This window comes from Prunus avium, chromosome 7, assembly GCF_965620075.1.
Source record: "Prunus avium chromosome 7, drPruAviu1.hap1.1, whole genome shotgun sequence".
Taxonomy (NCBI): domain Eukaryota; kingdom Viridiplantae; phylum Streptophyta; class Magnoliopsida; order Rosales; family Rosaceae; genus Prunus; species Prunus avium.
Genome location: NC_142290.1, coordinates 3,530,368 through 3,546,396, shown reverse-complemented (window position 1 = coordinate 3,546,396; position 16,029 = coordinate 3,530,368). Strand labels below are relative to the sequence as shown.

Genomic DNA, 16,029 nt, shown 5'->3' with positions numbered 1-16,029 from the left:
CCATAACCTTGGCTTCCTCCGCTACTTGAATAGGTATCTTGAACATATGGAGTTTGTTCCTGACAACCTTGTGGGCTCCTATTCTTTCCAGGAGAATAACCTGTGATGTCCTAGTTGTCTGAGCAAGCTAATCTGTAGCCATCTTGGCTATTATTCCTTTCAGAATAATAACTTTCACTGCTCTGGCTATATGATAGGTACCTAAGTTGGCTATTATTCTTTTCAGAATAATAACTTTGGTTATCTTGGTAACCTAGGTAAGACCTGCAACCCTGTTCGCCATTTGGCTCATGCTGAATTTGCCACTCATCGCTATCTTCCGAATCATAGTCATCGTAATTCATGCTTCAATGTCCTACCATGATAACCTGTATTTCCAAGCTTGCACTTCCAATATTCATACACCAACAAAATTGTCGGTAATATGCTTATTTAGAAGTCCCACTGGGCGTGCCAAATTGTTCACCCGTTTTTTTTCTGTGATGGTAGGGTAAAGTTCCCCATTAATCCAAAGACCATGGTTGGTCAATAAATTAACTTTCTTTGTGTGTCGAGCGTGCCACCGTTAGCAATTTTTCAATTCTAACAGACTTGAGAGTAAAAAATAACTTGCGCCCCAAGCTATTAACTGTGAACAAACGATTGTGAATTTGGGTGAGGAATATCTCCAAAGTAAGTTCTTTTCTATGCCTTAGACTGGTAAGGACTTCATAATTTATCTAAATAAAACTGGGAAGTGAAGCAAAAATACATGTGTTTGAAAATAAAAACAAGTTTAAGGAGAACTATTTGAAATACAGTAAATAAAAGGAACTGCTGAGTCCGGAAATACATCAAAATATTGGACTTCGAATTCTGCCTGAAATGCCATTTATGAGGCTATTTTGGTCAGGCTGTACTGCACTGGATTGTGTGGCTGGACTGGATTGGCTGCACCTTCAGCTAAAAAATATTAGCTGGAAATCGATACCAATGCTGAAATTGGCAGAGCTATGATCAAGTTGAGTTGTGAGTGGTTGGGAATTCTGAGCAGAATCTCAAGGATAGCTTTGAAGGTCCTTGGTACCTTTGTTGGCTTTGCTTCTATTGAAGGCTAGAATGATCAGTGAACTGATTGTTTTGCCCTTGGCAGTTTTGATTGTTTGATTGGTTGATTGGGTATCCTTGATGCGTTCACCCTCTCTTCATATTTATAGGAAATATTGAACGTGAGTGGGTGTGGGTGGCTTATTTTTGCCAGATCAATTCGGGCTGATGAGCACTCAGAAACCATCTTTCTTCATCATTCCATTTTTTGCTTTTCTCCTGTGGTCTGCGCATTTGGAGAAGAAAAACATTATCTTTGAATATACAATCTCCTGGGGGCAAGGCCCTTTTAGAATCTCTCCCCTTTTTTTCACGTAGAAATGTCCCTTTCATTTCTACCATCATTCTTCATCATTCCATTTCCCTGCTTTTTCTCCTATGGCCTGCGCATTTTGAGGAGAAAACATTATCTTTGAATATACAATCTCCTGGTGGTACCTAGTGGCAAGGCTTTTCCAGAAATGTCTTCTCTTTCTTCACGTACGCATGTCCCTGTTATCTTTTTGGTTGAATTTGCTGACTTTTCAAAAGGTGTTGCACATGGGTTCTAATCATTTTGTTTTGTTCCTTTTGAATTGTATAAACCAAAGGTTGGTTTTCCTGAAGCCCATTTCTATTCAGCTTGATCTTGATTCATTTCGGGTGGGGCTTCTTTGGATTTTGGGCTCTCGGGATCCGAAATCTCTTGGGCTTGATTTCTGTCTTTTCTTTCTGGGCCTTAAATGACAGGCCCGATGTTTCTTGGCCCAATTTCCAAGAATGTTGATGACTGGCTTGAATGAAGAGTTTTGGCAAAAAAGTGCAAATTTTGGTACAAACAAGAAGACTAAGATCACTGTTGTTCATTGTAATCGAATAACTCCAACCCGAAGAGACAACTGAAACATGCCTATTACACTCTGCATCCTGGTATGAGATTTTGTCAAATACACTATTTTCATGTACAATCATAAGCAATAGGAAGGTTACATACTCTTAAATAAGGATTTAAATAAATTACAGAAACATAACTTTTAATGTTGTACTTGCTGAAAAATAAAAAAAGTTTACCTTGTTATCATCATTTGTTGTATTAACACGCTGAACCAAACCAACATGAACTCTATTTGTAAGCCGATGACGGTCCACTTTTCCTATCAATATTGGAATACAAAATGTTAAATTTAGAAAGAAAAAGACAAAATTGGTAAATGTTAAATGTTAACTCGTAGAATTACAAAATTGGTATATGTAACTAATGTAACTCTTTGAGTCAAGTAACAACAAACAAACAATTACAACAATAAATGATAATAACATGTTGTGGTTATTTGAAAAGGTATTCGTGATTAAAATTATGCTTACTTATTTTTAATCGCCATCATTAGTTCGAATGAAGTAGGACTTCTTTGTACACCACATTCCGAGTGAAAACGCCTTCTTGACCGGTTATTGACCCTTTTTTCACTAACACTTTTGTAGTCGACTTTGAAACACCCCTCGATAAACCCACATATAATTGTCCATGACTGAAAACGTGATCTGGAAGAAAAATACCCACATGTGGTATTGTTTGACCTTGAGATTTATTTATAGTGAGAGCAAAACTCAACTTCACTGGAAATTGTTTTCTTGTTAGTTCAAATGGTAGCCCAGCAGTCTCAGTTGTCTTTAGAGGGATACGTGGTAGAAAAACTCTGGTCCCAACAGATTGTCCAGTTAGAATTTCAGCATCAATGAGATTTTGGTACGACCCACGACATAATAATCTTGTTCCATTACACAATCCCAATTTTGGGTCAGTATTTCTGAGAAGCATGATTGGAGCACCTCTCTTCAAAGTTAACTTATGTGGTGGCAACCCACCAATGCAAATTGAGTTCAAGAATTCCGGCTGATACAAATTCCTCGTGTCATCCTCAACTGAATCAAACGAATACATTGTCTCTTCTTCGCCTGGAAACATATTGATCATCTTTTCATTCAACATGTCAACATCTTCATTTGTAGGAGTTATCACTGCCCTTTCCACCATGTAACTTGCATCATTTATATGATCCTCCAAATTAGGGAAAACTTGATAAATAAACTCATTGATGGATAACTCATTCTCCCATGGCATTACCATGCATTCAGGTACTCTTATCATACCATCTCCAACGACAGGTTCTTCCCCATCACCAACACGAAGTAAAAATTGTGAAAATTGTTGATCATTCCTGGATCTCATGTTTTGTCTAAGTTTCAAAATCTTTACTTGTGACCAAAATGATGCTTTCACCACACTGGCCTGGATCAGTTCCGACTTTGTTCCTTTAGGAATAACAGGAAGTACTTGTCGAAAATCTCCCCCAAAGATCATTGTTTTCCCCCCAAATGGTAAGTCAACATCAATTATGTCTCTGAAAGTTCGATCTAGTGCTTCAAAGGCATGATGATGTGCCATCGTTGCTTCATCCCAAATAATTTCCTTTGCCTTTTGTATTAACTTTGGCAAATCAGAGTGTTTACTGATCGAACATGTAGATGATGAATCTGGGCTAAGTGGTATCTTGAATCTAGAATGTGTCGTTCTCCCACCAGGTAATATTGTAGCTGCTATTCCAGATGTTGCTGTTGCTAATACTATATGGCCCAACCTTCTCATGTTTGCTAACAATGCACGGTATAAGTAAGTTTTTCCAGTTCCACCTGGACCATCCACAAAAAAAAATTGAATTCTGACATCGTTCAATTGTGTCCATTATTATGTTAAATGCAGACTTTTGGTCGTCATTAAGACGTTCAATTGCAAGAAGATCTTCTTGTGAAATACCGTGTGAGAGTTCGTCTTCAATACATCTAGGCATTGCAGAAACTACGTCTGTTGTCATTTGGGGCAAATCAAAGTCCTTGATATTCTTGTTAAACTATACCAGAAGTGTGTTTAAGTCACGTAAAAGTCTGTTCACAACAACATTGCAACTTAAGTTATTTAGGAAAGCATAATCTTCAATCATGCATGGATAGAATTCATCCCACAATGTTCGGACACCAACTGGTTCACAATATACCAAAATGGTGACAAATAATCTTCTTAAGGCCGATGGCATCCGAATTGTAGAGGCCTCAAGCAAACATTGTCAAATACTATCGTCTCCTTCTAACAAACCTTGTTGTTCTGCTGCCTCCTTAAACGTTGGTTGCAAAACGCCACCAACTGTCATTAAATTTAGAAATGATGTGGCTCCTCTGACATGATTCAGAAGTATGCGTAAGTAAAATTTCTCACCTTCAGCGGGTGAGACTGTATATATTCGCCTGATAACCCTGAGACGATTCTTTCTTTTAGACCAAAGTCTTCCAGAACGAATCCATCTATAATGCTCAGGGATCTCCCTATACAAATATCTCCTTGCTTCTGTATCATTACGATTCAAAGTGAAAAATTCAGTGAGCATTGTCTTGTTAAGTCTCTCGTCTGTCAGAATATTTGCAATAGTCTGGTCATATTGAAATCGAACTTGATGCATATTAGGAAGATGTATTTGTAAGCGCTCCACAGTTGGGTATATCCGATTGATTACAAACTTGAATATCCTCCACAACACCTCTGGTGCACAAACCCATCTTGCATCAACAAACTGTCGTATTTCATCACAAACTGGATCTGGCTGAACCTCGAGTGCCACTCTGTCTGGACCTTTGTAAACATACTTATATAAATATTTGACGCTTTTTATGCTTGCACATATTTCAACATTAATGTGGCAGTCATACCTCAACAACAACCAAGGATTATATGGAATAACCCAACTATTATCAACCGTTATATTTCCTCGTCGATCAAGTGGGACAGGCATGCGATTTCCTTGCCTTCGATAAATTGGATATGAATCATTCCCTTGAATAGTGGATGCAGCAAATGATTTAGGGTAATTTCTTTTACACCTTCCATTTTTCATACAGGGAGATTGTGGATTTTGAATTCCACATGGACCGTGAATCATATGTTTTAATACCACATTGTAAAGTTGAGGCTCTTCATGTTCATTTGGTATTTCAGCTTTAACAATTTGGTCATAATCATCAGGGTTATTGAGCTTATCATCTTCATCTAACACAACCAACATATGCACATGTGGAAGACCCCGTTTTTTAAACTCAATAATGTATGCATAAGCAACAACAGTACCTAATACCCCTTTCCCATTGATGTCTTCTTTTAGTTCCTCTAATTTTGCACGAAATACTCTAGTGAGTAAGTCGGGACGATCTTGTGGCGTTTGTCCAGGGAGTAATTCTCTCTTAATTTCTTCCCAATTTGGGTTGCATGTCATGGTAATGAATAGATCTGGCCTGCCAAATCTTTGAACCAAAGTCATGGCATCTTGATACCGTTGGTACATGTCACGTGGGCTTCCAACAAAGGATGATGGCAGAATGGTTCTACGACCGATGTTACCTGATCCATTGTCATTTGTGCTTAATAAATGTTTTACACAAACTTGGAACTGTATATTTATATTTTAAAAAAACAATTTATATTAAATATGTACCTGCATTATTCACCCCTCTATTTAAAGAGTCTTGGAGTCCTTGGTAAAGCTCAGCTCGTATTTTTTCTTGATTTGAACGCATCCATCTAAGTTTCTGAGATTCAATTTTTACGTAATTATCTACAATATATTGTTGTAAGAGACGACCCCCTCGAAGCAAAAGTGATGATCCACCCTCACGTATCTGCAAATCAGTCTTTAGCCGGTCAATTGGATGTAATATTTCAATATTTAGTTGGAAAAGAAATTATATTTCAAGTACAAACCTGTAACATGTAAGGATAATCGTCACAACATGATACACCTCTTCCGTTATCATCATGAGTATTAATATCCCACCCATATGTTCCGTACGGTAACAATAATGGATATTGTAGTGGGTCATAGAATCCAACACAATCTTGGACGTTCCAAAGTCTTCCACTAATTGTCTCAACAATAATATCTCTTCCATTTCGATTCACCATATCATCCCCTCCTACTATAATTGCAGCAACTTGTGATGCCGATGGTAAATTGTATTGACGTCGATCAGAAGGTTGCTCTTTTATAATGAGCCTGCACCTTGGCAAATCTTGGAGTTGTCCGAGACTTCTTAATGTATGCACAAAGGATTGTGTTGATTCAAAATTCGTTGTATCTTCTCAACCACAATTCTATCTAAAACTTCACTTTGAGTCATTCTGTTTTCAACTTCATGCTCGGTGTCGCATATGTAAGCCTATAGAAATCGCGGTGTAGTACCTTCATTCGGTAAAAGTCCACCAATCTTATGATATATTGCACCTTGTGCACGAAAGGTATAAATCCCACGTCCACCAAAATTTATTCTTTCATCAACATGTACACCCATTGAAGTGAATGAAAAAACATTGTTGTAGACACGAATGTTTTGTCTGAAGAGTCTGCCCTCAGTTGTTTGGTCAGAGAAAAGAGCCAGCATTTCTGGTGGAGATTGTATATGAGGTAAAACAATTTTTCCACCAGAGCAACACATACTAAATGTCTCTCGTGGGAATAATCGTGCATTGCACTTCGAACATGTGGTGGAAATTGGTAATTGACATCCTAGGACACCCATGTTCTCATTATAATTTTTGGCACAATTGTAGTTTCTCATCGCTCTCCTTACATGTTGCACATCATGCATGACATTGTTGTGTTGGCCTTCACGAAGATGTAATGTATCCTCAGCCACTTCTGTTTTGTATTAATCAATATTGGTTTTTCAGTATAAGATTTTATTTATAAACTTAAAATTGTGTAGTACTAATGTGTTTAAAATAGGTATCTACTGAGCTCACCATTGGAAGCAGAAAGTAATTGAAGACCATCAGGAAATTGCGGCCTATCTGAACGTGCCAACTGTCTTATATGTGTTAAACGCATTCTAGTAGATTGTTCACCGGGATTGTTGATATGTGATCGGTTCATAATTGTATATCATTTTGTACCCTTCTAGCTTATGATTTGGTTATGTTTTTTAGTTAAACTTGTGCTTTTAATCCTTTTTGTGTTTATCTTTCAGTTCATTGAGCTTTGGGTAATAATGATGGCTTTAGAGAGCATAATTCATGCAATTCAAGCATGTTAAGGCCTAATTTGGATGAATGGATGAAGAGCTTAAAGACAAACTCATTTTGGCTACAGCCCCCTGCCAGTCCAGTTCCGTAGGTCATATTGCAAGCTTTGTTTCAACAACCTACATAGCTCGAATGAGGCCACATTCTTCATGAAAGTTGTTCCAATTGGTGTGTACTATAACATATCCAAAATTCAGCCCCATTGGATAAATCTGGAGTCCGTTACCTAGCAAACACAGAACCATGCTCAGGATGGATCTTATCAGCGCGGAAAATGAGTTAGCAATTTGTTTCGGCCTTAACTTCTTCCTCCGACCTTGGATTGGCCCAAATAACATATGGCTGGAAAGAAGACATTCTAAACTTCAATTTCGAGTGCTTAAAGTCCTAATTTGATTAAGAGAGGCCCAAGTTGTAAGCCCTTGAAGTTGCTGGTCATGCTGACCTCAGCATGTGCTGGTTGGATGCTTGGTCATGGTGAGCTAGGTATGAGCTATCATTTCTGGTTGGAAGCTTGGTCATGGTGACATGAAGATGAGCTAGGGCTGCTGGTGGGATCTATTGGTGAAGTGCATCAACCAATTCAAGATTTTCTAATACAAGTGCATCACCCAATTTAGATTTTCTAATACAAGTGCATCAACCATTTCAGATTTTATAAAACAAGTGTTGTATGCATTAGCCATATTGAATTCAGATTTTCACTTCCCCTAGGCCTATAAATAGGGAAGTTCTCTAAGCTTGTAAACACACCCCAAGGGGGGGAGCTCTCAAACACTTCTCTAGAGCTCCCCTCCCTTCTCTCCCTCAAATTCTCTTAGTTTCATTTTCTAGTTTTCAATTGTAGTAATGAAATATTTGTGCTGAAATTTTCCTTAAGTTTTTCTTAGTTCCACTTTACTTTTCATTATGTAAATTCTTTTCTTTAGTTTCAAGTTTGATTAGTTTCCAAGTTTCAATTATGGTTCATGTTCTTATTCATTATGCTTATAAGTTAATATGCTAGTTTGAATGATTGATCACCATTTAGGCTTGCATGTTAGCTATCTTGGTTTGAATTAAGAGTATACACCAAGCTTTAATTCGAATTGAACTATGAATAGGAAGAGTATGTATGGACATTCGACAACAAGGATTAGATACATACTTGGTTGTTTAAAATGTTCTTCTATGCTTAATGGGTTCCTAATGCTTAATTTTAGGTTAGACAACAAATGATCAAATTAGGGAATTAGGAACACAAGGTTATGACCACACACCATGGCTTAATCATACTTTAGCTAGAATCAATCCATTAATCTAAATTGAACTTGGGAACTTATTTGCTTGAGTTACTTATTTCTTTCTTCCTTGTTTTATGTTCTTTGTTTTTGTTTCTATTTTGTGTAGGGAAACTAAATTGGATCATTCAATCACCAATCCCTGTGGAATCGACCTCGCACTTACATACGCTAAACTACCAACGGTTCGTGCACTTGCGAGTATCACAAGTTGAGGATGCAACTGAATCCATTTTGGTGAAGCTGTATCTACGCAACAATATGCGAAGCAACCGTTGAACTCTCCCCTTCGTATTGAACTTGTTCTATTAAATGTATTGAATTTAAGTTTTATGAGTGTAAAATGTCAAGATTTGTATTAATTATATTCACTACTTGTCTATAATTCAATACCGTAAAATTAACATTGAAAATACACTAAGCGTACAAATATTAATTTGATGAATCCAACAAAAAACTTTTTGGCAAGTTGTCAAGTCAAGCACAAACTGTTAATGCATGAAATACCTGGATGTCGCTCTTCTATATTACTGGGGCCTCCTTCAGTGTGACAATCACGTACATTGTTCATTATTGGTCGCTTTCCTTGAGCTATTGCACGCCGGCGAGCTAGATAATGTCGACGTTGTGAAGAGCTCATTGATTGTTGCCATTCTCTTGAACGGTTGTGTGCACGCTCCATTAATAACTACAATATTTATTACTATTAGGTAATTAACATTAATTTAATTATATAATAATTGCCCATGTATTTGATTTTAGTTATTATATAATAATTGCCAAATATTTTAATTAGATAATGTTTTTTTATTAATGTCAATCTAGTTTTTTTTTTTTATAATTCCATATTGCCTCTTGTGGCGTAAGATACTTACAGAAAAGACCTTAAATTTCTTAAATTTCAATAGCTTATCTTTAAATAGATTCGGAATTTATGCTTTAACATTTTACACATCTCCTTATATAACGACAATGCATTAATATTTGATTTATGTTACAACGAATATATTTTTCACATGCCGAAATATCTTTAAAATGGCTATATAAACCTTTCCAAAAAATAAATGGTTGTATATCTTTTTTAATAGTCCTGATCTCTTGGACTACAGGGGTCCAAGAGATTTGTGGTCACTCACCGTTGGATGTAAATTCAACGATTCACTTACTCTTGAATTCCTTTTAAGAAACTTTTTTGAACCATTAGATTAATATCCAACGGTGGGTGACCATAATCTCTTGGACTCCCGTGGTCCAAGAGATCGGGACTGTCTTTTTTAAACCTTTACATAAAAATTGAAGTTAAGGAATTAACTCAAACGTTGAAAATGAACTTCTTATATAAATCAAATAAGGGTACATCGATTATTGAAGTTAAGGCATTAACTCATACGTTGAAAATGAACTTCTTATATAAATCAAGTAAGGGTACATCGATTATTAATACAAAAGATTGGTTATTAATACAAATGATTAGTTAATTACAAAACAAAATATAATACATATATTGCAAAGTTCAACCTTGAGCATGTCGAGGTTGTAGTCTTCATTGTTTTGGTTTGTATAATAATAATCAAATACAAAGGAGCAAGCAAAATGATTTTCCCTGTTCAATGTTTTCATTGTTCTTCTTTCAGCTGCTTGCTCCTTTTTTCGATAAAAAAGTATAATTAGCAAACGAAGAAAGTAATGTAAAGGTAGGTGAATGTGAGCGTATACCCATAACTATCAATGGATAGATCGTTGGAAGAGAATCCTACAACATGAGATTAGGAGCAACATCAAAATAGGGGTAATTTCAATTCAGCAGAAACAAAAGAAAACAAATGAAAACAAAACCCAGAATTAAAACATGTAACCAATTGGACATTTTTATTTGGGTGATGAAGACAACTGGTTAAAGTTGAGAAATGTAGATTTAAAATCAATCAAATTGAAACCAATTGAATGAGTTAAAAAGAGTAGGCAGAGCACTAAAGGAGCAAAGTTTGTCAGAGGGTATAATTCGAAATCCTAAAAGACTCATTTTACAAAATGATATAAAACCATTTCCTAAGTAAAGTTTTTAACTTGGTTGCCTTCTTGTATTAGTTTGCATTGCTTTTTTTATATTTGTCATTTGTTTTATATGAAAACCTAAGCCCATTTTTTTAGTCAATTTGCATGAAAACCAACACCATCCTAAGTTACACAGCTGATCAGATAAACAAAACAATCTAAAAACAGCTTGTAAGTCAAGCAAAAGGTATAAACAACCACCAAGGTATATAACAAATTTCCCAATTTAACCCAAATAATAGTGGACATGACCAAAAGTCAATGTTTCATTTGTTGGAACCTGAAATGTCATAGCTCAAGTATCACTCTATCAAGTTTCATGTTATCAAGTTTCATGGCTAAGAGTTCTCTAGCAGTTTTGATATATGATGCCAAACCCCCTGGATAGCTTGAATTAAGCCGAGTCACCTGTAGTGAATTTCAATCAGAAGACAATTGAAAATATAAAATAAAATAGTATCGGAACCCACCAGCAAAACAACATTTTCCAAAAACACTGCCCTTTTAAGGCAATGGTGTTATCTAGCATGTTTAATTACAATGTTTAAATCATGAATAAATTATGGTCTTTGAATTTTCTATAAAACCAACTTTGTTCCAAAGCATATAGAATGGTTGATGGTGTGCACATGCCCAGGCTTGATCAATGAAATTATCTGTTTTTCATATGCTTAACAAAACCCTCCATTATACCTATCGTGCTTTGATTCTATGAGCCACATCATCTCCATTAGAATCCAAAAATTAGAGATAGTAAACAGATCAAACCTAAATGCTTTCTTCATTGAATAAGCCTAAAAGAGCAGAAATTGAAGCAAAAATTCTATCAGGAACCAAAAATGAGAGAGAGTGAGAGAGAGAGAGAGAGAGAGAAGTAAAGATCCCACTGTTAGATTGTGGGTGGCTCAATGAGCATCTATTCTCACAGAGAGAGAGAGAGAGAGAGAGAGAGAGAGAGAGATTAATCCCCGAAAAAGAATTAAAAATTTATAAGAAACTGAAACCCAATTGCAAACCCACAAAATTCAAAGAAGCAGAACATTCGCGGAACTCAAACAATTTAACGAAATGCACAATTACAAATGCTCACATTGCCAAAAATCATTAAAATAGTAAATGCTGACCTTTACAGCCAACCTATGCAACTGGGAACCTCCTCTAGCAATCGCGCGTTCGAATCTCAGAGTTCAGCGCAACAGCAGATGCCCTATTTTTCTCTTTCGAGGCAATTTCCGCTTTCTGCAAATAAAAGGAACTTCCAGTTTCAGTTCAGCACACCTTGAATGAAATATCAGAAATATACATGCATTAATAAAAAGAACTCCAGTTTCAGTTCAGCACATCTAAAAACAGCTTGTAAGTCAAGCAAAAGGTATAAACAACCACCAGGGTATATAACAAATTTCCCAATTTAACCCAAATAATAGTGGACATGACCAAAAGTCAATGTTTCACCTGTTGGAACCTGAAATGTCATTGCTCAAGTATCACTCTATCAAGTTTCATGCTGTCGATCAGAAGTCATTTAATAACCAATGTTCTATAAACAATATTAATAGCACAGCCACATCAAATGAAATCATATGTATCAATGGTTTTATACCAGTTATCCAGAGAATGTTTAATTACAGTGTAAAACGAATTAGAAAACTGGAGACATAGTTAAACTTGATATGTTACTGGGGTAGTTTTCTAATTGGCTTATTTCCTTTTAATAGCACAGACCATTAGAAATAGAAATCATATGATCAGGCGGTTTAACATATCAAGTTTACTTACAGTTCTCTGTGTTAGTAGACACAGAGAAAGACAGAGATCATCAACTTTATCCGATGTATATAATATTTAAATATATGAAACCTATGTACACTTACAGAAGGTGTGAAGCCGTCAAATGGGTTCTTTCCAGCTTTTGAATTGGCTAAGAGTTCTCTAGCAGTTTTGATATATGATGCCAAACCCCCTGGATAGAGAGAGAGAGAGAGAGAGAGAGAGAGAGAGAGAGATTAATCCCCGAAAAAGAATTAAAAATTTATAAGAAATTGAAACCCAATTGCAAACCCACAAAATTCAAAGAAGCAGAAGATTCGCAGAATTCACTGCTTCATGCGTTGGTGGATATCTCAGCTTCCCATAACGAACAACACTTGCCACACTTTTGGGGTCCAATGGCTTTATCTTGTAGCCAATTTGCGATTCCCCTACAACAAAAATTCACGAACAACCCAATTGGCCAAAAATCAAAAATCAAAACTTTTCAATTGCAAAGCCAAGAAATTCCATTTACGGTAAAGCTTAAAGCTTACAGCTGTAAACCCAAGTACAAAATCAAAAAATATAAAACAAAACGAAATCAAAACCTGTAACCCAGGAGATCCAAACAGAGTCGTAATTGGCTGAAAGCGAAACAGAAATCTGCTCAGGCCGGCAACAAAAATTCATGAACAACCCAATTGGCCAAAAATAAAAAATCAAAACTTTTCAATTGGAAAGCCAAGAAATTCCATTTACGACAAAGCTTAAAGCTTACAGCTGTAAACCCAAGTACAAAATCAAAAAATATAAAACAAAACAAAATCAAAACCTATACCCAGGAGATCCAAACAGAGTCGTAATTGGCTGAAAGCGAAACAGAAATCTGCTCAGTCTTTACACTGTGGTTACTCGCGATTTCGGTTTCTGAAGCAGAAAAGGATGCCAGTAAAGTGGAGGAAGAAAATATAAGTAACATGGTGGTGATGGGTTCTGAAATTGTGGAAACCGCCAGCTTCGTGGGTTCTGAACCCATGGATTTTTTCTCCACGTTCTTCAGCTGTTTTGATTTTCTAGGCAACCGTCTTCTCCTGCGAGTTAAGCACAACACGATTTTTTTTTTATTTTTTTTTCTTTTCTTTTTTTTAATAAATCAATGGCGTTTTACTATTTCACCCTCTTTTAATTAAAATTGTATGCTTTTATTTTTTTCTTAGACAAAGGGCATATTTGGGGTTTTTGAATGTTTCACCATTCTCTGCCTTTTGCGTTATATATATAGATGATATTGTTATGATTATAAGTATAGTATATGGATTGGGTAGTGGTTATTTATTTGGTTAATTATTTATTTATGTACCTAATTATTTATTGTTATTAAGGTTATTATCATAGTATCAGAATCGGTTGTTAATCGAAAAGTCGGGAAGAGAATTTAAGTAAGACTTGTGAAACAAGAGGAATATCAAGATAAGTTTCAGAATATGATTTTCAAACCCACCTTAGGAGTACCCCCCCAGTTGCCTTGAAACAATTTGGTTATATCTGATAATGCCCCACGAGTTTCAGGGATGCTTGAACCATGTGGTGTGAGGAATGCGGCTCGGGCTGACTAATGGTCCCCTGAGGCCTATGAGGGATGCAGCTCGAGTTGACTTGGAGTGTCCGAGGCCTGCGAGGAATGCGGCTTGGTTAACTTTGTATTTCCGAGGCCTGCGAGGATGGAATTGACGGATATATGAAATTGACGGGATATTTGGAAATGACAGAATAATACTGGAATTGACGGATCAGGATTGGGGGTACGCCTAGGTGGAGAGAACTTAAGTTTTCATATGTTTTTAAATTACAATTAAGGATTTTATGGGCAAAGGTTTTAATATTTATTATCTTGATACATATATAATTATATTTTCTTTTTATTTTATTATTATCTTTACTTTTATTCCTATTTCTATTATTATTATCTTATATATATAAGAAGAAGAAGTTTAGTGAGTGAGCTCTTGTTTTCTAAATGAATTTTATGCGTTTAAGGTGTTATTTAATGCTTACGAATGAGTTATTATGAATTTTACCTTTCAAGCATAATTATTTGATTTCAAGTATTTTTATTGTATTATGTTTATATTTAAAATAAGAACGGCATGGAAAGTAGAAGGATAATGGCAACAGAGTTTTTAAGGGTGTAATGAGGAATAGTAGTATAATTTTCTAGAATTGCGGATCAGGTCGACTAAACGTCTCCTGAGTCCAGTGAGGATTGCGGCTCGAATTGACTCTGTGTTACCGAGACCAGCGAGGACATGTCACAAACTGTGACACGAGGAAATTGACAGATAATGATAGGTACACCTAGGTGAAAGGGAAACCTTTATTTGCAATGTTTTTTTTTAACTGGTGTGAAGACTTATACCAACGTATAAATTGGTATATAAATACAAATATGCATGTTCGGTTTCTGTTTGAGTAAAGCAAGTGCAACATAAAAAGAGAAAGAACTATGTGTGGCTTGATCCCTTGTTGATGGTACGTAGGCAACCTAGAGTTACCAGGTGCAGCCACGAGAACAAGTGATTGAAAAGTGGTTCAGTTAAGTTATTTTGAACCTATGATTGTATTTGTGTTGTATCTTTGAATCCGTTGGTACTGGCAGGACATTTTATTTGTTTACGAAAGGCCTGAGGCCGTTTAATTGTGGTTGGTTTGTCTGGATGAAAATTGAATGCATGCTGGCAGTTGGGATATATATAGATATGTTTATTTGTCAGGTAAAATTTTTGGGAAATGAGCAATTTACAAGGGAGACTTTGCCGGATTTCCGGCAGAAGTCAAACTTGAAATACGTTTGGATTTTAGTTAGAAGGGCAATTTGGTCATTTGTGCCCGGCACTCGCCAAGTGTCGGACACACACAGGGTTTGGCTTGGATTCCAAACTGGAATTTGGGTCGGGTCCTGTCAACTTGGTATCAGAGCATTATGTTAAATTCATGTAGACTTAGCACCTTGTGTGCATCCTTGTTCTAGTAAACTATTGACATTTCTTCATGTTGTCGTGCCTTGTCGGCATGATTGAGTAAAAGGCATTAAGAAGAGTTTGAAAAATTTGTTGAGGTTTTCATATGAAAATGTAGTATACACGTTGGAAATAAACAGTTTGGGAGGAAAGTCTTCATTAGTCTGGACTAGTTTTAGCATTAGGTTTAAATACTTGTGGATTCCGCACCTAGTGTGCATCCTTAATTTTTGACAATGTAGTGTGTTATGGTGCAAAATGACGCTTTTTCAATGTAAAGGACGTCACGAATTGTATTGGAGATGTTTCGTAAGTTCATAACCCAAGGAAACGTCGTGAACTTGATGGTCAAGGTTGCAAAAGTCAATTGTGAGTTGTGGCAAACCCAATTGAGAGGTAACGGCATTTTGGGGTGAGGTGTTACTTTATTCGAATGGGTTATAATGTCACACCCCGAATTTTCAACAACAACAAATCTGTGAGTTTAAACAGAACAACCAACAATTCGGGACGTGAAGTTCGGAACCTTCATCAAAAGTACCTAGAAATTTAAATTTTTCTTTCTTGATACGACACCACTGTTCCGAACCACAATGTCAATAATGACTCAACTCTTCTGAGTCAAATATTACATTACAAACTTACATAATAAATTGAATAATCATCATATTACAAAATCTGCTCCTCAGAGCTCATTTCACACAGCGGAAGTCTAATACTCACCAACACTCTCACACCA

The 16,029-nt window shown here is 36.2% G+C and overlaps 1 protein-coding gene and 2 pseudogenes across 8 annotated transcripts; all 3 read right to left on the bottom strand.

Moving 5' to 3' along the window:
- Positions 1–2,449: 2,449 nt before the first annotated feature.
- Positions 2,450–3,938, bottom strand: LOC148292838 (uncharacterized; annotated as a pseudogene).
- A 249-nt stretch (positions 3,939–4,187) lies between these two features.
- LOC110758552 (uncharacterized) lies at positions 4,188–7,037 on the bottom strand (annotated as a pseudogene).
- Positions 7,038–9,940: 2,903 nt separating this feature from the next.
- LOC110756756 (uncharacterized) lies at positions 9,941–13,371 on the bottom strand. Of its 8 annotated transcripts, XR_015837042.1 has the most exons (7): positions 13,112–13,369; positions 12,889–12,936; positions 12,587–12,722; positions 12,396–12,484; positions 11,646–11,760; positions 10,802–10,929; positions 9,941–10,219 (listed from the first exon to the last, which is right to left on the bottom strand). XR_015837042.1 is itself a non-coding variant. In XM_088255909.1 (5 exons), exons 1-3 carry the CDS (start codon positions 13,307–13,309, stop codon positions 12,592–12,594), a joined length of 384 nt encoding a protein of 127 aa, XP_088112035.1. In that variant the 5' UTR covers positions 13,310–13,367; the 3' UTR covers positions 9,941–11,760; positions 12,396–12,484; positions 12,587–12,591. The 8 variants fall into 8 exon arrangements, 1 of the variants encoding a protein (XP_088112035.1); XR_015837041.1 differs by having other exon boundaries at positions 10,802–11,760; positions 13,112–13,371; XR_015837040.1 differs by having other exon boundaries at positions 9,941–10,929; positions 13,112–13,366.
- Positions 13,372–16,029: the final 2,658 nt, after the last annotated feature.